At 51.9% G+C, this 20,599-nt stretch overlaps 1 protein-coding gene across 5 annotated transcripts in view; it reads left to right on the forward strand.

Moving 5' to 3' along the window:
- The window catches only part of NCOA1 (nuclear receptor coactivator 1), a 206,760-nt gene that overhangs the window by 161,012 nt on the left and 25,149 nt on the right, over positions 1 to 20,599 (forward strand). For all 5 annotated transcript variants that reach the window (XM_054179758.1, XM_054179760.1, XM_054179762.1 and 2 more), the window contains 7 exons: positions 2,037 to 2,131; positions 7,031 to 7,208; positions 10,535 to 10,714; positions 12,418 to 12,513; positions 14,072 to 14,212; positions 14,835 to 14,982; positions 16,105 to 17,446. In XM_054179758.1, the coding sequence (XP_054035733.1) occupies positions 2,037 to 2,131; positions 7,031 to 7,208; positions 10,535 to 10,714; positions 12,418 to 12,513; positions 14,072 to 14,212; positions 14,835 to 14,982; positions 16,105 to 17,446 (2,180 nt within the window). The remainder of the gene's footprint in view (positions 1 to 2,036; positions 2,132 to 7,030; positions 7,209 to 10,534; positions 10,715 to 12,417; positions 12,514 to 14,071; positions 14,213 to 14,834; positions 14,983 to 16,104; positions 17,447 to 20,599) is intronic.

A 20,599-nucleotide genomic window follows, 5' to 3' on the forward strand; every position in this document is an offset into this window, starting at 1 on the left:
CTGGTGAGCTGAGGAAACACCAGGGTTGTGATTGTCACACTGTACTCAGCACTGGTGAGGCCACACCTCGAATACTGGGTTCAGTTTGGGACCACTAACTCCATGAAGCACACTGAGGTGCTAGAGCATGTCTAGAGAAGGGCAACAAAGCTGGTGAAGGGTCCAGAACACAGGTCTTGTGAGGAGCAGATGAGGGATCTGTGATTATTTAGCCTGGAGAAAAGGAGGCTCAGGAGAGACTGCCTCACACTCTACAACTCCCTGAAAGGAGGCTGAAGTGAGGTGGGGATCAGTCCAAGGAACAAATGATAGGATAAGAGGAAATAGCCTCAAGTTGCACCAGAGGAGTTTTAGGTTGGACACAAGGAACAATTTCTTTGTGGAAAGGGTGTCAAGCTCTAGACAAGGCTGCCCAGGGAAGTGGTGGACTCACTATCCCTGAAGAGATTAAAAAGCCATGGAGAAGTAATGCTGAGAGATATGGTTTAGTGGTGACCTTGCAGTGAGTGCTGGGTTAACAGTTGGACACAATGATCTTAAAGGTCTCTTCCAACCAATCCCAGAACAATTGTCTGTCTTATGGGTCTGTGGTGACTTTGGGATTGTGAGCATTCATATGGCATGTAGCAGCATCCCCAGCATTTAACCATGCAGTGCTGCTGGGTTGGAGGAAATTGGGTGGGATGAATTCTGGTTTCTGCTTGAAACAGGGGAAACTGAGATCCGTGGAGATGAGGTGAGCTGCCCAAGGGGGTCCAAAGCTGGATGCAGGGGTCAGAGTTGAAGCCAGCCCATTGCTTGAGCATCCAAAACCTGTGCACACATGCTTGAAATGGGGTTTGTGTTGCCTTTTGGTTTGTGGCTGTTCCTGCAGAGGTGAAGAGACTGCCATTTTTGGTTGATTGACTTTGTGAAGAGCAAAGAGCTGCTGGGTGAGAGGGTGCTGGGTGCAAACACGATTTGATGCTGAGTAATAAACCTTGTGTCCGACGAGCTGCAAAACAGCAAATGCAATCTAGCTTTTGCTGACAGATGAGGTGGGGAACTATCTCCCTTGGTGCTGGGATGATCAGAAATGGAGAGCAGTGTCAAGACAGATGAGCACTAAACCTCCAGCAGTCCTAGAAACCTCCAGCAATCCTACAAAGCTCTTGGCTTGCACCTTCAAGATGCACAATGCTGTTCAAGCTTAATGGATATTCATCCTGAGAAAGCATTGAAGCATGAAATGGTTTGGGTGGGAAGGGCCTTTAAAGGTCATCTGGAAGGGCACTTCATTGCCCATCTTTGGACATGCTGCAGCACCTCAGTGTGCTTCTTGGAGTGAGGGGCCCAAAACTGATCCCAGTATTCAAGGTGCAGCCTCATCAGTGTTCAGCATAGGGGGCAATCCCAGCACTAGTCCTGCTGGCCATGCTGTTGCTGATCTAAGCCAGGATGCTGTCACCTTCTTGGCTACCTGGGCACACTGCTGGCTCATCTGTCAACCAACATCTCAGTGACTGCTTTAGCAGGTGTGTTGGTCTAGATGATCCCCAGAGGTTCCTTCCAGACCCCTTCATGCTGGGATTCTGTGATCAGTGGCAGGAGCTGCTCTTCTTTTCTCTGGCAGGTTTCCTCTGGCACAGCCTATCCTCTGTGAATTCCTCCCAGCAGTTATTCCTTGAAGCCTTGTCCGAGGAGTTCCAGATGGAATAGTGCAGCTTGTGTCACACTGGATATCCCATTTCCTTTTCAAAATGTTGACTTTGGATGCCTCTTTCTGCAGCCTTCTGCCTACGATGGGGTTTTCCTTCCTGCTTGTGGTAGATTGCTATCTAATTAGTGCCTTTCTTTTATAATCATTAATAAACAATTAGAAATTACATTCTGTCTTCACGAGACTGAGGAAGGAAATGAAAATCCTGGAAGTCTTTTCATGTGCATCACCCATTGCCTGTCTGCTGAGTGTTTTGTTTATTGTTGCTAATAATTCAGTAGTAAAATTACTTTTTCTTTTTTTTCTTGCCTGAAATGTCCCTTTTCCTTTTTTACAGAGAAAACAGCTGATGATGAAGTCCAGAAGTCTGACATCTCATCCAGCAGCCAAGGGGTGATTGAGAAGGAGTCTCTGGGACCTCTGCTTCTGGAGGTAGGTGCTAAAATACTCTTGAGGATGCTGCCAGGTTCCTGTTACTGCCCAAAGCAAAGCAGTGCACCAAGAACATGAAACAAAGAGGAGGAAGCAGTTGGGGTGCTCTAAGCCTGATGGTGTCCCTGGCCTGCATTGGAAGTCATGAGCGGCCTTGAGCGCAGCCCTATGGGGAGAGGCTGAGGGAGCTGGAATTGTTTAGCCTGGAGAGGAGGAGGCTTAGGGGAGACCTTATTGCTCTCTACAACTACCTGAAGGGTGGTTGTAGCCAGGAAGGGGTTGGTCTCTTCTCTCTAGTAACCAGCACCAGAACAAGAGGACACAGTCTCAAGCTGTGCCAGGGGAAGTTTAGGCTCGAGGTGAGGAGAAAGTTCTTCACTGAGAGAATCGTTCGCCACTGGAATGGGCTGCCCAGGGAGGTGGTGGAGTCACTGTCCCTGTAGGTGTTCAAGAGGGGATTTGACTTGGTGCCATGGTCTAGTCAGGAGGTCTGTGGTGACAGGTTGGACTCGATGATCTTTGAGGTCTCTTCCAACCTTGGTGATACTGTGATGCTGTAGGCTGATTTTAGTCCTTTGCTTCAGTGAATGATTTGGAACATGAGTCTTACCCAAGCCTGATGGAGCTTGGACTTCCTTTAAGTTGAAGCTGTTCTGGGCATCTTCATAATAGCACCGTTAAATATTGGGCTGCCTCTAAATAGGGAGCAAACCAAAGCCCCAGCCCTATTTGAAGGTGAGTTAGAGGATGTGGTGGGTGGTTTTGAATCGGTTTGAACCCTCCTGTCCTCTGGAAAATAAGGTGGGAAGAGGAAGAGGCTCCCAGTTTCTGTGTACACACACTGAACAGTGCCAGGGCACTGCAAGGCTTGTGAGGGGCAGCTGAGGGATATGGGGTTGTTGAGCCTGGAGAAAAGGAGGCTCGGGGGAGACCTTCTCACTCTCTACAACTCCCTGAGTTCAGAGGTTGGGCCAAAGTGGGGGTTGGTCTCCTCTCCTGAGGAACAAGAGAAAGGACAAGAAGAAACAGCCTCAAGTTGCAACCATGGAAGGTTTAACTTGGACATGGCAAAGAGTTTCTTCCCTGAGAGGTTTGCCAAGGCCTGGACCAGGCTGCCCAGGGCAGTGGTGGAGTGCCCATCCCTGAAGGGGTTTCAAAGCCATGTAGATGTGGGTGCACACAAACAAGACCTCCACAGACTCACAGAATCTTTTGAGTTGGAAGTAACCTTTAAAAGTCATCTAGTCTAAACCCCCAGCAGGGACATCTTCAACTAAGTCAGGTTGCTCAGACCCCCAGCCTGGCCTGGAGTGGTTCCAGGGATGAGGCATCTACCACTTTTCTGGGCAACCTTGGCCAGTATCTCTGCACCCTCCATGGAAACAATTAAAACCATGGATAAATGCTCAGTGTTGCTGCTGGAGGAATGAAGGATGTGAGGGAGGTATGCAGGCTGTCCCCCCATTGGCTGCTGCCTCGAAGCTCCTCTGCCCCTTCTCTGCTGCCCTGCACCCCAAAATCAGCATCACCTGGGGAGAAAGGTCTAGGAGGGGTTTACTATCCAGGCTGGGCCTTTTTTTTTGGGTGCCCAGAGTGGGAAGGCTGGTTGTCTTGGCAACAGCTGGGAAGAAGGAAAATTACAGCAAATCTGCCAGAACAATTTTGACAAGAGATTTCTCTCTGCTACAGGATTTTTTGTTTCTTTTTCCTTTTTAAGTGCACAAAGAACCCAAATGGATAGATGAGAGGAGAGCAGTGGATGTTGTCCCCTTGACTTCAGCAAGGCTTTCGACACCATCTCCCACAGCATCCTCATAGGCAGGCTTAGGAGGTGTGGGTTAGAGGAGTGGACAGTGAGGTGGATTGAGAACTGGCTGAGAGAGAGAGCTCAGAGGGTTGTGGTCAGTGCAAAGTCCTTCACCTGGGTTGGGGCACCTCTCACTGTCAGTACTGTCTGGGGGATGAGGGGATTGAGAGCAGCCCTGCAGAGAAGGACCTGGTGGATGAAAAGCTGGACAGGACCCAGCAATGTGCACTTGCAGCCCAGGAGCCAACTGTCTCCTAGACTGCACCCAAAGCAGCATGGGTATCAGGTCAAGGGAGGGGATTCTGCCCCTCTGCTCTGCTCTCATGAGTTTAAGTAGGACTTGATGATCTTCAAGTGTTTATTCTAATCTAAACAAATCAATCATTCTGTGGTTCTGGGATCAGTGGTCAAGGGAAGATCTGTGGATGTCATCTACCTGGATTTCTGTGAGACCTTTTAGGCAGTGCCCCACAGCATTCTTACCTCTGCTTAAGGCAGGGAGAGCCTGTGCAATGAGACACCCTGCTGTCAGACCCTGTGTCCTGGAGGAGCCCTCTGTGGGGCTGCAGTGGGATGCATGGGAACATGGTGGGGTTGGGATCAGGTAAAGCCCCAGGGTGGAAGGGTGGTGCCCAGAGTTGCAGGGGTCAGTGCTGCTTTATGTGTGGGGCTGTGACTGTGAGTCTTGCATAGATCCATCTCTCCTGCCTCCCCTTGCCAAGGGGCTGTTTCTCCTGTTCCCCAGGGAAGTCATCCTCTATGACTGCCCTCACAGCTCAGGGTGCCTAAAGCCTGAGGATGGCTTGGTGCCCTTCAGGGCTTGTTGGATCTGATTTGGGTGTCTGTTGTGCTTTTGCATCTCTGTGGTGCCAGTTCCTGGTGCTCCTGCACTCCCTCCCCATGCCATGCAGGCAGGGAGAGTTTCTGGTTAAAGGAATTCTAATGGGAAAATGGAGAACAAAACAGTTCCCATAACCATCTGATCCCTGGAACAGATGTAATCCCTCCCTCTGCCCCCTTCTCAAAACTCTCTGATCCCCACAACAGTTCCAATCCCTCCCTATCCCCCTCCCCTGCAAGACTCTGACCAACAACTGTTCCAGAGTTGGTTTAGGTTGGACATGAGGAAAAATTTCTTACCCTAAAGGGTTGTCAAGCCCTGGACCAGGCTGCCTAGGGAAGTGGTGGAGTCACCATCCCTGGAGGGATTGAAAAGACAAGGGGATGTGCTGCTGAGGGACGTGGTTTAGTGGTGAACTTGGCTGTGCTGGGTTAACAATTGGACTCAATGATCTTAAAGGTCTCTTCTCACCAGAACAATTCTATGATACTGTGAGCCTGTCTAGTTGCAGGATCATGGTCCACTGGAGCTTGCTGTTGATGAGAAGGATAAGTAGAAATGAGACACTAGAAAAAGGAGATACCACCTAGATGAAACATTTCAGGTGATCCACGCTTGGGAGCGCGTAAAGCAGCGATTCGCCTGCCCAAGGGCTCCTCAGAAGGACTCTGCAGCTCTGAGCTCTTTCCAGCACCAGAAAGCATTCTCCTCTCCACACCATGGCAGTGAATTAAAAACCTTGGTGATGTCCTCATTAAAACAAGCAGCTTTCCCCGTGTGGTATGGGTGGGTCTGAGTCACGCCTGTCGTCCTGCATTCGATGGCAGGGCTGATGTGCCACTTGCACGACAAACCCCTGCCCTCTGCACGCCAAAGAGGCTCTGTCGTTCCTGAGCTGTAATTAAGCAAATCAGGCAGATTCTTAATTTCAGCAGTTGGCCAAATTAGAGGCTTCCTGACTGCTCTGACCCTTGGAAAAGGATTGTTTCTCCTCCCCTGGCACGGTTCTTAGTGTCAGGGATGTCCTCAGGAGAGGAGGTTGCAGACTAGAGATATGGATTCCTGTGGTGCGTGTGGGCTAAAGCATCACACCACTGCAATTCCATAGATAGACTGTTTGGTGGATGAGGGATGGGATGGATGGTGACATCCAGAGGGCAGTGGTCAGTAGCTTGATGTCCAGATGGAGATCAGTCACAAGTCAGGCTTCAGTACTGGGACGGTGCTGTTTAGTATCTTCATCAATGACAGAGTGGGATTGAGTGCACCCTCAGCAAGTTTATAGAGGACACCAAGCTGAGTGGTGCAGTTGACACACCCAAGGGATGGGATCCCTCCAGAGGGATCTGTACTGCTTTGAGTAGTGGGCCCATGTGAATCTCCTGAGGTTCATCAAGGCCAAGTGTAAGGACCTGGGCCTGGGTCAGGACAACCTCCAGTATTGCCCCAGGCAGGGTGATGAAGAGATGGAGAGCAGCCCTGGAGAGATGGACTGGTGGGGGAAAAGCTGGACATGACCTGGAAGTGTGCCAACTGCATCCTGGGCTGCATCCAAAGCAGTGTGGCTGGCAGGTTGAGGGAAGGGATTCTGCCCCTCTGCTCTGGTGAGACCCCACCTGCAGTGTTGGGTCCAACTCTGGGGTCCTCATCACAGAAGAGACATGGACCTGTTGGAACAGGTCCAGAGGAGGCCACAAAAATAATCCAAAGGCTGGAACCCCTCTGCCTTGAGGACAGGGTGAAAGAGTTGGGGTTGTTCAGCCTAGAGAAAAGAAGTCTTCAGAGAGGCCTTCTTGAAGCCTTCCAGTATTTAAAGAAGCCTGTAAGAAAGCTGGGGAGAGACTTCTTAGCAGGACCTGTTGTGACAGGACAAGGGGTGGTGGTTTTAAACTAACAGGTGGGAGATTCAGACTAGAGAGAAAGAGAATATTATTTTGGAGATGGTGGTGAGACCCTGGCCCAGGTTTCCCAGAGAGGTGGTAGAAGCCCCATCCCAGGCTGTATGGGACTCTGAGCATCCTGATCTGGTTGAAGAGGCTGACTGCAGGGGGGATTGGGTTAGATGACCTTCAAGGGTTCTTCCCATCCAAACCATTCTGAGATTCTATGCTTAAGCAAACGTGGAGTCATTTGATCACTGCTATAATACAGAGTGAGGACGAAGCCAAGGTGTGAGAGGCAGTGAAATGTTTCACCCTGCCTTGCTCTGGGACACATTACCACACACTGCCCTGGTTTGTTCCCCCTCCAGGCCCTGGATGGCTTCTTCTTCGTTGTGAACCGCGAAGGGAGGATCGTCTTCGTCTCCGAGAACGTGACCAGCTACCTGGGTTACAACCAGGAGGAGCTGATGAACACCAGTGTCTACAGCATCCTGCACGTGGGGGATCACGCCGAGTTTGTCAAGAACTTGTTGCCAAAATCTCTAGGTAAGAAACCCTTGAAGTCGGTTTTCTGTCAGCTGCTGGTTGGACAGGGCTGTCAGAAGAGCTGCTCTGCATTATTCAGTCTAGCTGGCCTCAGGCTGGACTTTGTGGCTCTCGTTGTTTCTGTTGTTGTTTACTGCCAAATTGAGAGAGAGAGACTCAAGCCAGGTAGCAATCCATAAACCTTTGCCCAGTGAGATTTTGCTGGGAGGGGTGGCTGACACCCCATCAGGCTGTGCTGCCATTCAGTGAGACCTGGACAGGCTGAGAGTTGGCCAAAGAGGAACTTCATGAAGTTCAACAAGGGTGAGTGTAGGGTCCTGAGTCTCAGCAGGAATAACCTCATGCACCGGTACAGGTTAGAGGTTGACCTGATGGAAAACAGCTTCACAGAGAAGGACCTGGGAGTGCTGGGGGATGAGTTCACCAAGAGGCAACAATGTGCCCTTCTGGCCAAGAAGGCCAATGGTCTCCTGGGGCGCATGAAGAACCTTGGGGCCATCAGGTTGAGGGAGGTTTGCCTGCCCTGCTACACTGCCATAGTGAGGCCATATCTGGGGTCCTGGGTCCAGTTCTAGCCTGCCCAGCTCAAAAGTAACAAGGAACTACTGGAGAGAGTCCAAGAGATGCTACAGAGATGCTGAAGGGACTGGAGCATTTCTCTGAGGAGGAAAGGCTGAGAGACCTGGGGTGTTTGGCCTGGAGAAGAACAGAGAGAGGGTCTGCTTAATGCTCATCAAGATCTAAAGGGCAGGGGCCAACAGCATGGGCCCAGACTCTTTTCAGCGGTGCCCAGCAACAGGGCAAGGGACAGTGGCCACAAACTGGAATGCAGGAGGTTCCATCTGAACAGGAGGGAAAACTTTCCTGTAAGGATGCCAGAGCCTTGGAAGAGGCTCCCCAGACAGGTTGTGGAGTCTCCTTCACTGCAGAGATTCCAAACCTGCCAAGGCATGATCCTGTGAAACCTGCTCTGGGTGACCCTGCTTTAGCAGGGGGGTTTTGAACTCTGTGATCTACAGAGGTTCCTTCCAGCCCCCATCATGCCTGGATTTGGTGAGATACCAGGATTCTATTTTTCTGTAAGCAGATGGTGGATAAAAGCATTCAGGTCACCTTCCCTATGTCTTTATCTTCTAAGACAATTTTTTCCTTTGCCTTTGGCTTGTGGGTGGCAGACCTGACTCATCTGCCTAAAGTGAGGGGGACACATAGCAGCTTTAGGAAAACAAGGAGGAGAACTTTGAGATGTTTTGTTTAGAGAGACTGGGCCTATCCCAGCTCATTTAGGATGTCCTCCCAGCTGGAGGAGGGTTGTCCCCAACTGATTTCAGAGCCCAAGTGTCTGGCATGGATATGTGCCACACCTTGGCATGTGAAAAGAGATCACAGTGCAAGCAATGAGCTGGTGGTTGTTCCCCGTGCCAGGAAAATGAGTAGTTGTGAGGGTGGGAGGAAGCATCACAGAATCACAGGGTGGTAGGGGGTTGGAAGGGACCTCTGGAGACATCAAGCATTGCGTGGTGAAGGCACTTGTGGAGTATTTGAAGCAACTGAAGAAGGAGGTTTTATTCATTGACTGGAAATGAACATCCTCTGGGTGGATGAGGTGGGTGAGGCATCACTGATCCTTCATCTTGTCACACCTTTGGAGAAACACAGGGGCAGATGAGCCTTTTCCAAGTAGCTTGACTTCAAATGATGTGTTTTGTTGAAATTCACACTTGTCTTCCTTCTGGATAAATACAATGATGTCTTAAACCACCTAAGTCTATGAGCACACACCTACAGAGCTTCAGGCATCATCTTTTCCCTGTGGTTACCCAGTTTAAGGCTGGATATTTTCTTTTTCCTTGAGTCTTACAAGCCCCTTAGCTCTTCTTGGAGATCAAGTTACATGAAAGCTTCATCATCTGCTGGTGGCAAAATCACTTGGGTTGAATATAAATATCCACAAAGATAAAAAATATCAGCCTACTGGTGCCCAGAGGCTTTTGGAAAAGCCTGGTTAGAGAAAATACATCAAAGGGGAAGGGTTTTGCTGCTGCAGTCCCAGGTGTCACTGCTCACTTACCCTGGAAATGGGGAGGAAGCAAAGGTAAAACACCCCACAGTTCTATGGAGATGCTGAGCTGGACTTGCTGGAACAGTCCCATGAGCATCACTTTTGCTGGGAATTCAAGCACAGCAGCAAGAGGCAGGAGCCCTCCCAGGCTCTGGAAGTGTCTTAGAAACCTCATGCCTCAGTTTCCCTGCTCGTAAGATGGAGATGATAGCACCTACCAGTGATGTAAGGAGTAGTTCATTAGTGTCAGTGAGAGTTCTCTCATGTCAATGTGCTGGTCTCAGCTGCTCTTAGGGCCTGGGTAGGAGTGTGCACCGGGGCTCAGCGACTTCAGCAGGTCCAAAGGAGGCCTAAGGGCTGGCAAAGACAGCTCTGACCCTGGCTGTGCTCTTGGCTCGTGCCTGACCTCATCAGAGAGCTGCTTCCTTCCCCCCGGCCATTGCTTTTCCTTCTGTCCCCTTGTCCGAGAGGTCCTTGGGAAGTCCAACACAATCAAGTTCAAGGTCCTGCACCTGAGTTGAGGCAGCCCCAGTATCAGCCCAGGCTGTGGGATGAAGGGATGGAGAGCAGCCCTGTAGAGAAGGACTTGGGGCTGCTGATGGGTGGAAAGCTGGACAGGAACTGGCAATGTGCACTCACAGCACAGAAGCCAACTGCATCCTGGGCTGCACCCAAAGCAGTGTGGCCAGCAGGTTGAGGGAGGGAATTCTGCTCCTCTGCTCTGGTGAGATCCCATCTGTGGTGTTGGGGTCCTCATCACAGGAGACATGGACCTGTTGGAGCAGGTCCAGAAGAGGCCACAGCCTATGAGGACAGCCTGAGAGAGTTGGGGTTGTTCAGCCTGGAGAAAAGAAGGATCCAGAGAGTCCATCTTGAAGCCTTCCAGTACTTAAAGGGGCCTAGAGGAAAGCTGGGGACAGACTTTTTATCAGGACCTGTTGTGACAGGACAAGGAGTGATGGTGTTAAACTGAAAGAGGGGAGATTTAGATCAGACATAAGGAAGAAATTGTTTATGTTGGGGGTGGTGAAACATTGTCCCAGGTGACCCAGAGAGGTGTTAGATGCACCTCATCCCAGGTTGGAACAGGGCTCTGAGCATCCTGCTCTTGTTGAAGATGTCTCTGCTGGCTGCAGGGGGATTGGACCCGATGACCTTTAAAGGTCCCTTCTTGCTCAGAACATTGTGTGATTCTATGAAGTCAGGTGGGATGTGTGCACGGTGCAGCTCTTACCAAGTCTTCTGCTCCTTTCTCCATCCACAGTAAATGGAGTTCCTTGGCCTCAAGAAGCAACCAGGCGCAACAGTCACACCTTCAGCTGCAGGATGCTGATCCGGCCGCCGGACGAGCCCGGCGCTGAGAACCAGGAGGCTCGGCAGCGCTATGAGGTCATGCAGTGCTTCACTGTCTCCCAGCCCAAGTCCTTCAAGGAGGAAGGAGAAGGTAGGGGACAGCATCCTCAGCTTCTGCTCCTGCATTCAGAGTGGGAAGGGTAAGGCAGGCAGGAGGAGTGGGGTGGGGGCCGCAGTGCAGGCAGGAGGACCAGCGCGGGGATAGCAGTGCAGGGAGGAGGAGGACTGAGATGGAGATGGAAGTGCAGGCAGGAGGAATGGGATAGGCTAACAGCAGTGCAGGCAGGAGAAGGAATAGGATGGGGATGGCAGTGTAGGGAGGAGGAGGACCAAGGCGGTCAGGGCAAGCAAGAGGAGAACAGCAGTGCAGGCAGGAAAAGGACTGGGGTGGGGATAGTGGAGCTGGCAGGAGGAGGACTGGAGTGTGGATAGCAGAGCAGGCAGGAGGAGGACTGGAGTGTGGATAGCAGAGCAGGCAGGAGGAGGACTGGAGTGTGGATAGTAGAAAAGGCAGGAGGAGCACTGGGGTGTGGATAGCAGAGCAGGCAGGAGGAGGACTGGAGTGTGGATAGTAGAACAGGCAGCAGGAGGACTGGGGTGTGGATAGCAGAGCAGGCAGGAGGAGGACTGGGGTGTGGATAGCAGAGCAGGCAGGAGGAGGACTGGAGTGTGGATAGTAGAACAGGCAGCAGGAGGACTGGGGTGTGGATAGCAGAGCAGGCAGGAGGAGGACTGGAGTGGGGATAGTGGAGCTGGCAGGAGGAGGACTGGGGTGTGGATAGCAGAGCAGGCAGGAGGAGGACTGGGGTGGGGATAGCAGAGCAGGCAGGAGAAGGAACAGGGTGGGGGTGGCAGTACAGGGAGGAGGAGGACCAAGGTGGTCAGGGCAAACAGGAGGAAGACTAGGGTCAGGGATAGCAGTGCAGGCAGGAGGAGGACTGGAGTGGTAATGGCAGTGTGGGCAGGAGGATGACCATCCACCAGCTCACAGGGCTGTCTGGTGGGATGGGTTATTCCTGGTCTGGTACAGACAACGCCCAGCACAGGGGAGATACCTGAAGTTCCCTGCAGCTTCTCACTCCTTCTTACTTTCTGAGCTGATGCTCTCCAGCCAGCCCAGGTCCTTGGCCCTCTGGGGCTACTCACAGTTGGTATTCCTTAAGGGAGGAGCAATATTTTATTACCCACCAAAGCCCAGTGGCTGCAGGACCTTCCAGAGAAGTGATGTGGGTGCCTGCCACCCCAGCTCGTGCCTTCACCGCTGCCAGACCACGGTGCTGCCTGCACTTTTTGGGACTGAACCAGCTCCCAGCAGGCAGATCTCAGGACAGGGTTCCCTCAGCACTGTGGGAGCTGCTGCTCTCCTGCCCTGACTCTCCTTGCTGTGTCCCAGCCATTCTTTCCCTGTGCATTAGCTGGATTAATCCACTGCGGTTTGCACAGGAGATCATGACTGGAAGGAATAAATTATGGTATTTTATGACCAAAGACTTTGCCTGAAGCTGAGAGTTGCTGGCTTTCAGTGCTGACTTTTATTGCACCATGCTGGCAGATCTGAGGAGCCTTTACAATTAATTTCTCCAAGCCCTGGAAACTTCTATTCCAGCAAATTTTATGAGAGTTTAGACGGAGCCTATTTGCTTTGAAGGGCCAGAGGGTTGCTTGAGGTGAACACCGCCAGGGCAGGACGTGACCATCAAGCCTGGTGGTGGTATTTTAATGAAACTGTTGAATGGTGATTGTAATGTCTGATTCTCATCTTCCTGGTCCTGTCTCCTCCTCCTGCTTGGGCAGATTTCCAGTCGTGTCTGATATGCATTGCAAGACGATTACCTCGGCCGGCAGCCGTCACCCCTTCTGAATCCTTTGTGACCAAGCAAGACACCACAGGTAATGACCCAGCGTTGCTGGCGAGTCCTAGCTCCAGAGGAGCTGTTGTGCCCAGGGTTCAGAGGACACTGATGTGTTGCAGGACCTCATATCATGAGAATGGTCCTGTCCTTTACAAATGGCAGTGTTGCCTGGTAGGAGCAATGTGCCAGGCAACCAGCACCAGAACAAGGGGACACAGTCTCAAGCTGCGCCAGGGGAGGTTTAGACTCAAGGTGAGGAGAAAGTTCTTCACTGAGCGAGTCATTCATCATTGGAATGTGCTGCCCAGGGAGGTGGTGGAGTCACCGTCCCTGGAGGTGTTCAAGAGGGGACTGGATGTGGCACTTGGTGCCATGGTCTAGTCGTGAGGTCTATCGAGACAGGTTGGACTTGCTGATCCTTGAGGTCTCTTCCAACCTTAGTTATACTGTGATACTGTGATACTGTGATGTGGTTGACACCTCTGCTGGAGACATCTCAGCAGAGTTTACTCCTCATCTGACTTCCTGCAGCTGAAATGATGACCCCACACAATGCTCCAGGCTGGGGAAAGAGTGGCTGGAAAATGCCCAGCAGGAGAGGAGCTGGAGGTGTTGGTCAACAGCCAGCTGAAGATGAGCTGGCAGTGTGCCCAGGTGGCCAAGAAGGCCAACAGCATTCTGGCTTGGATCAGCAAGGGCTGGGGCAAGGATTATCTCCTTGTACTGGGCACTGGCGAGGTTGCAGCTCAAATACTGATTGCAGTTTTGGGCCCTTCAATCCAAGAATGACAGTGAGGTGCTGGAGCATGTTGAGAAAAAGGCAAGGAAGCTGGTGAAGGGTCTAGAGCACAAGCCTTGTGAGGAGAGGCTGAGGGAAGTGGAGTTGTTTAGCCTGGAGAAGAGGAGGCTTTCTACAACTACCTGAAAGGAGGTTGTACTGAGATGGGGGTCAGTGTCTTCTCCCAAGGACCACCCAAAAGGACAAGAGGAAATGGTTTCAAGTTGTGCCAGGGAAGGTTTAGGTTTGACATGAAGAGCAGTTTTTTCCCCCAAAGGGTTGTCAAGCTCTGGGAAGTGGTGGAGTCACCATCCTTCAGAGTGACTTAAAAGAGGTGTAGATGTAGTGCTGAGGGACATGGTTTAGTGGTGACTTGCCAGTGCTGGGTTAACAGTTGGCATCAGTGATCTTAAAGGTCTTTTAAACCCAAAACAGTTCTATGATTCTCTGTCAAGGAAGAAAGTAGGTGGCAGGTCCTTCTTGGAGGACCTTTGGAGGGTGGCTCACAGGGTGTCCCACTGGGTGAGGGTGTGAATCTGAGGACCCAAGCCCTGGAGCAGTGAGGATCACTTCACACAAAGGTGCTTCTTACTGTTTTTTGTGTCTGCCTTGGCTGGCCAAGGAGTGTGCAGAGGTCATTGTGTGCCTCAGGGGAAACTTCTTGAAACTCCACCTCCTTCTGGAGGACCTCCTTGTGTGCTCCTGCCACTGCTTCCAATATGACTTGGTTTCTTTTTCCACATTTCTGGACCTGTTTGTGCTCAGAGACTTCTCACTCTGTGCTTGAGTAAGGTGGCTTCTCCCTCTCTCTGCTCAGGTAAAATCATCTCCATTGACACCAGTTCCCTGAGAGCCGCTGGCAGGACGGGCTGGGAAGATCTGGTGCGGAAATGCATCTACGCTTTCTTCCAGCCACAGGGCAGAGAGCCTTCTTATGCCAAACAGCTCTTTCAAGAAGGTAAGGGGCTCCTCTTCCTCACTGGCACATGCTCTTGACATGCAGCTGGAGCTGCAAGGAGAAGCCAGAGCATGGTCCTCCTTGCTGGATAAATGCTTTCTGCAACAATAATTGCTGCAAATAGTGATCTCCCAAGTGCCAAAGGGAGAGGGGAAGGGGTTGAGTAGCACTGGAGGAACTCCTCCAAGTGGGAGATACCATCTCACCTTTCAGGAAATATGGAATTGAGACAAATAGGATCTAATTATGATTATTTTACAGGAGAACTTCTCACTCTTTGCAGCTCCCTGAGAGGAGGTTGGAATGAGGTGGGGGTTAGTTGCTTCTCTCAAGTAACAGGTGACAGGACAAGGACAAATGGCCTCAAGTTGCACCAGGGAAGGTTTAGGTTGGACACCAGGAACAATTTCTTCCCCTAAAGGGTTGTCCAGCCCTGGAACAGGCTGCCCAGAGCAGTGTTGGAGTCCCCATCCCTAGAGGGATTGAAAAGCTGTGTAGATGTGGTGCTGAGGCACATAGTTTAGTGGTGACCTGGCAGCGCTGGGTTAGTGGTTGGACTTGATGGTCTTAAAGGTCTCTTCTAAAGAAATCAATTCTCTGTGCTTCTGGTTGTCTCCTTCAGTGATGACACGTGGCACAGCCTTCAGCCCCTCGTACCGATTCACCCTGAGCGACGGCACAGTTCTTAGTGCCCACACCAAGTGTAAGCTCTGCTACCCCTCCAGCCCAGAGATGCAGCCCTTCATCATGGGCATCCACGTCATCGACAGGTACGTCCCCACCTTGCTGCTACCCAGCTGTGCCAGTGCCTGGGTGAGCCATCCAGCAGTCAAAGTGGCCTTTCCCTACAGTGGAAGGAGGATCCACTTGTGTTCTGTGGTGCTGGTCTGGAGATACGATCCCTGTGGTGAAGCTGAGACTGCAAACCAGCATGATGGATGCTCTTCATAATTCTTGTTTTGCAAAGAGGTGGCTCAGGGGGGTCAGGTGGAGGTTTATGGACATGCTTCACATTTCTGCCTTGCCCTGGAGAACTTAAAATATTTGTGCAGGGTGAGGCTATGACAAACTCGTAAGACAGGGAGAGGTGAGGCTGCGGACCTGGGGAAACGTGATGGGCCTGGGATGGAGGGGAATGCTGTTGGAGCATGGTCCTTCTCTGGCCATGTTGGAATGTAAAACCCAGAGAGGACGATGCCTTCAGGATTTAGCTGGTGAGCAGCTGCAGTCCCAAGCAGCCCCTCATTTCTGGAGAAATGCTAAAGCTGCTGCACTCCTTCCATGCTACTGAAATGGACCCAGAAGCACTGGTGGAGAGGGGAAGGTTGAGACCATCGGAGCTCGTGAGCTGCTGCTCTCAGGGCTTCAAGAGCTCTGCAGCATGGAAGGGCAAGAGCTGCCTGAGCAGCATTAAAGGTTTGGGCAGACAAAGCTGATGAAGGTTCTAGAGCACAGCCCTTGTTAGAAGCAGCTGAGGGAACTGGGATTGTTTAGACTGGAGGGACGGAGGCTGAGTGGAGACCTTCTCGCTCTCTACAACTCCTTAAAGGAGGTTAGAACCAGATGAGGGTCAGTCTCTTCTCCCAAGGAACAAGCAATAGGACAAGAGGAAATGTCCTTAAGTTGTGCCAGGGGAGGCTTAGATTGGACATGAAGAATAACTTCTTCCATGAATGGATTGTCAAGGCCTGGATCAGGCTACCGGGAGAGATGGTGGAGTCCCCATCCCTGGAGGGATTGAAAAGCTGTGTAGCTGTGGTGCTGAGGGACATGGTTTAGTGGTGACCTGGCAGTGCTCGGTTAATGGTTGGACTCAATGATTTAAAAAGGTCATTTCCAACACAAACAATTCTATGATTCTATGATTTTCCTCTCCCTTTCTTCTCCTCCAGGGATCATGGCATGCTCTCACCCCAGGAGAACACTAACTCCACAATGTCCCTTCCCCGGGTCAGCCCCTCGCTGAACCCCAGCATCTCCCCAGGGCAAGGCATGGCCCTGCCACCCTCCATCCCTCCCTCCAACGGCAGCATGTTGGCCACCAATGTGAACCAGCAGCCAGGCGCCGGCCTCCACAACAGCAACTCCAGCACCAGCCAAACCAGCTTTGGATGTTCACCTGGGAACCAGATAGGAGCCAATGTTGCCTTAAGCCAGGGACAAGCCGGTCCCCAGAACAGTAACCACACTTTGAACCTCAATAGCTCCCCTATGAATAGTCCAGGGATTACCCCACCACAGTTCATGTCTCCAAGGCATCGGGTCAGCCCAGGGCTGGTGCCCAGACCCAGAGTGCCCAGCAATCCCTTCTCACCCACCATGCCTACTATGCATTCCCCCGTGGGCATGACCAACAGCGGCAGCGGGGGCAGCTGCGGCACCGGCGGCACCAGACCCTTTCCCAACGCCCCCATGAACTCTATGCAGGGGCTGCCCGAGGGCCCTAGCACGCCAGTGGGCTACTCGACACCGCCCCCCGTGCTGAGACAGCTCAGCTCCCAGAGCTCGCCGGGCCGCCTGGCCATGCAGCCCATGAAAGCAGAGTCCAAGGACAGCAAAGAGATCGCCTCCATCCTGAGCGAGATGATCCAGTCGGACGGCGGCTCGGGGGACAGCAAACCGCTCGACTCTGGCATGCTGCACACCAGCGACAGGCTGGCGGAGGGGGACACCACCAAGTGCCCCCAGACCACCAGCCATAAGCTGGTGCAGCTTCTGGCCACCACGGCGGAGCAGCAGCTTCGACACGCCGACGTGGACACCAGCTGCAAAGATTCCTTAGCCTGCGCCAGCACCGCCGGCACCTTGGGCTCCAGCAACCCTCCCAGCAGCTCCTGCCCTTCCTCCCACAGCTCGCTGACCGAGCGGCACAAGATTTTGCACAGACTCCTTCAGGAGGGCAGCCCATCCGACATCACCACCCTGGGCATGGAGCACGAGAAGAAGGAGAGCGCCCCAAATCCCACCCCCACGGCTCCGAGCCAGCTGCCGGGCACCCCGGACATCAAACTGGAGCCGGAGGCGCTGAAGAAGAAAGATGCCAAGGATCACCAGCTCCTGCGCTATCTGCTGGACAAGGACGAGAAGGAGCTGGCTGCAGCCCCGGCTCTGACCCTGGATGATGTCAAGGTGAAGGTGGAGAAGACAGAGCAGATGGAGCCTTGCAACACAGCCCCGGTGCCGCTCACCAAACCTCCTGCCACAGAGGAGGTTAAGCTGGAGACACAGGGCCAGGTGAGTGGACCTGTTTGCACCTGTGCTGGTGGGATGTTCTTGACAAGGTGTGTTTTGAGGGCAGCTTCCTCCAAACCTGCTGGTGTGCTCCCTTCACAGTAAGGTGGTGGGGCTGGGAGAAGTGTGGGGAGATGTCTGGTGGCTGCTGCCACCTTCTCCAGCGCTGACGCCTCCTCCTCCAGTGCTGGTGCCACCTTCTGCAGTGCTGGAGCCACATACTCCAGTTCTGGTGCCACCTGCTCCAGCACCAGTGCTGTTCGTTTTTGTCTAGATGCTTCCCATTTTGACAGCTCAGATCTTCAAGGCAATGGAGGGAAGGGAAGGGAAGGGAAGGGAAGGGAAGGGAAGGGAAGGGAAGGGAAGGGAAGGGAAGGGAAGGGAAGGGAAGGGAAGGGAAGGGAAGGGAAGGGAAGGGAAGGGAAGGGAAGGGAAGGGAAGGGAAGGGAAGGGAAGGGAAGGGAAGGGAAGGGAAGGGAAGGGAAGGGAAGGGAAGGGAAGGGAAGGGAAGGGACTTCACTGAAATGCATAAAAATAAGGAAGAAATCTGGCACATGGCTGCGTGTGGTGGGCTGGAGTGAGAAGAAGAGCACGTGCATGTTGCTGTGTGAAAAGGTTCTTAATTCTACATCTCTGGGCACATTCAGGGGTGGTGTCCCAGGGAATTTTCAATCTTTTGCCCTCTTGTTGGCTGAGATTAGCAATTATACAGGCCTTTGAGTCATCCTGAAAGTGTTATTAAATCGAATAATCCAGTGACAGATCTCTGCAGTGGAGATTTGGGCGTATAAATATTCATTACATGCAGCTATGAATAGAAGAATCTCCTCTTGCTGAAAGCCAGGGTAGATGGCAACAGGGATAAGGCAGCTTAATCCTTTTTAAGCAAAGAGAAGAGAGTGGCTGACATGAAGAGCAGGGCTGATCACCCAGTGCTGGGAGATACAGGGTGAAGGACAGAGCCCTCAGAGAGCTCTGGACACCAAATGCACAGTAAGTCTCTTAATAAGGTTAAGGGCTCGGCTGGCTTGGGAGGCACGGTGGGTTATCCTCCAGGCGAGTGGGAATCCAGCTCCTTAGCTCTTTCCATTATGAACTGGCTTGGTATCATCACCTCAATGGGCAGTGTGTCCTCCCCCATCATCTCCCATCATCAGCCTCAAAGGAGGCTGGAGCAATGTGGGAGTGTTAGTCTCTTCTCTCAAGGAACAAGCAATAGGATGAGAGGAAATAGCCTCAAATTGCACCAGGGGAGGTTTAGGTTAGACATGAGGAACAATTTCTTCCACAAAAGGGTTGTCAAGGCCTGGAGCAGGCTGCCTAGGACAGTGGTAGAGTCCTCATCCCTGGAGGGATTGAAGAGGCATGGAGATGTGATGATGGTGGACATGGTTTAGAGGTGGACTTGGCAGTGGTTAACGGTTGGACTTGATGATCTTAAAGGTCATTTTCAACCAAAACAATTTCATGATTCTGTGATGTAATTAATGTGCCTCCCAAGGCAGGAAGAGCCAAGGCAAGATGTGCTTGTTTTGGGAGGCACATGGGAGCTTGCAGGAGGGCAGTGAACCTGCCCTAGAACCAGTTACCCACCATGCTGCTCCAGTGGAAGGCACAGAATCCTCCCAGGAGATGAAACACTGGCCTGGGTTGCCCAGAGAGGTGGTAGATGCCCCATCCCAGGAACTACTCCAGGCCAGGTTGGATGGAGCTCCGAGCATCCTGACCTAGTTGAAGGTGTCCCTGCAGTCAGCAGGGAAGTTGGACTAGATGACCTTTAAAGGTCCCTTCCAGCCAAAGCCATTCTATGATTCTTTGATTCAATGAGATGCAGAAGCTGTTGTACAGTGCCAGCCCAGCCTGCTTTGATGGAGCTGGGAGCACATCACAGAGTGTGGCTGTAGCTGAAATAAGCAAAGTGCTGGGGCATGGGACTTGCCTGTTCTCCCAGACATCATGTGCACAGTTCACTCACCAGCCAGGGATGCAGGCAGGCTCTCTGCTGGCCATCAGTGATGGTTCCAGGTACTCTGGTCTTCAAAGAGGGCAAAAAGCCCTGCCAATTAAATGAGGTTGTACTGGTTATTTGTGCTCTGCTCACAAAGAGGAGCACAGAGCTGGGAGGACTCAAGCCTGGATGTGTTTATAAGCCCCTTTCCTGCACCGCTGGAAGCAGATGAACATTTTTTAGGCTCCTTCATGGCTTTTCTGTTCCAAATATCCCTCCCAAAGCAGCTGGAGAGCATCAGGATTCCATGTTGGACCGTACCAAGTGCTGTCAGAGTTAATAAAAGAGCCTGGAGGGTGTTTGTGGAGTCTTAAAATGCTTTTTCTGAGGAGTGAACAACCCTTTGCTGCTGGGCAGCTAAGGACAGTTTCATATCCACGTGTTTTCTGTTACAGGCTGATTTGGGGCTGCCTTTGCCAATAACACCTAGCACTTGTTAGACTTGCCTGCTCCCACCACGTGTCCTCCATTCCCACCTCTCCATCCTCCAATCTCTCCATGTAACCAATGAGCAGCACAAGAACGTCACTCCTTCTGTTTTCTCTCCACTTAACATAAGTTTTGGATGCCCAGAGCTGCCTCTGTGTCCTTCTTTTCCCTCTGCCTCCCAAGTGACATCCCTCTAGGAGAAGATGAAGTTAAGGAGATTCATTTCTGCCCTGTTGCTGATACTTCCCATTTGCTTCAGTTCTCTTTCTTTAGCAAACTTGAGCTTTAACACTCTGGTGGAGAAATTACATTATTTGAAAGGGTTAAGACACACAAGCTTCTCCTGCAGGAGTTGAATTTGCTGTGTTTGATTCTCTCTGTGAGCCCCTGTTTAGGAGAATGCTCTGCTCCTCAGGCCTCTAGGGCTAGAATTTGATGGACAGGATACAGAGGAAAAGAAAAAGCCTGGTTAGTCCATCATAAATTGTAATACTGAGGCCTGCTGCTCACAGTGCACTTCCCTGTAACACTACTTGGTCAGCCAGGGAAGAGCAGAAGCATCTCAGGGGTGCCCAAAGTGAGCACCCTCTCAGCTATTCTTCACTGAAAAGGTTCTTCCCAAAAAGGGTTGTCAAGCCCTGGAAAAAAATACCCAGGAAAGTGGTGGAGTCCCCATCCCTGGAAGGATGAGAGGCCTTGAGCACAAGCCCTATGAGGAG

This window comes from Dryobates pubescens, chromosome 3 (genome assembly GCF_014839835.1).
Source record: "Dryobates pubescens isolate bDryPub1 chromosome 3, bDryPub1.pri, whole genome shotgun sequence".
In the NCBI taxonomy this organism is placed as follows: domain Eukaryota; kingdom Metazoa; phylum Chordata; class Aves; order Piciformes; family Picidae; genus Dryobates; species Dryobates pubescens.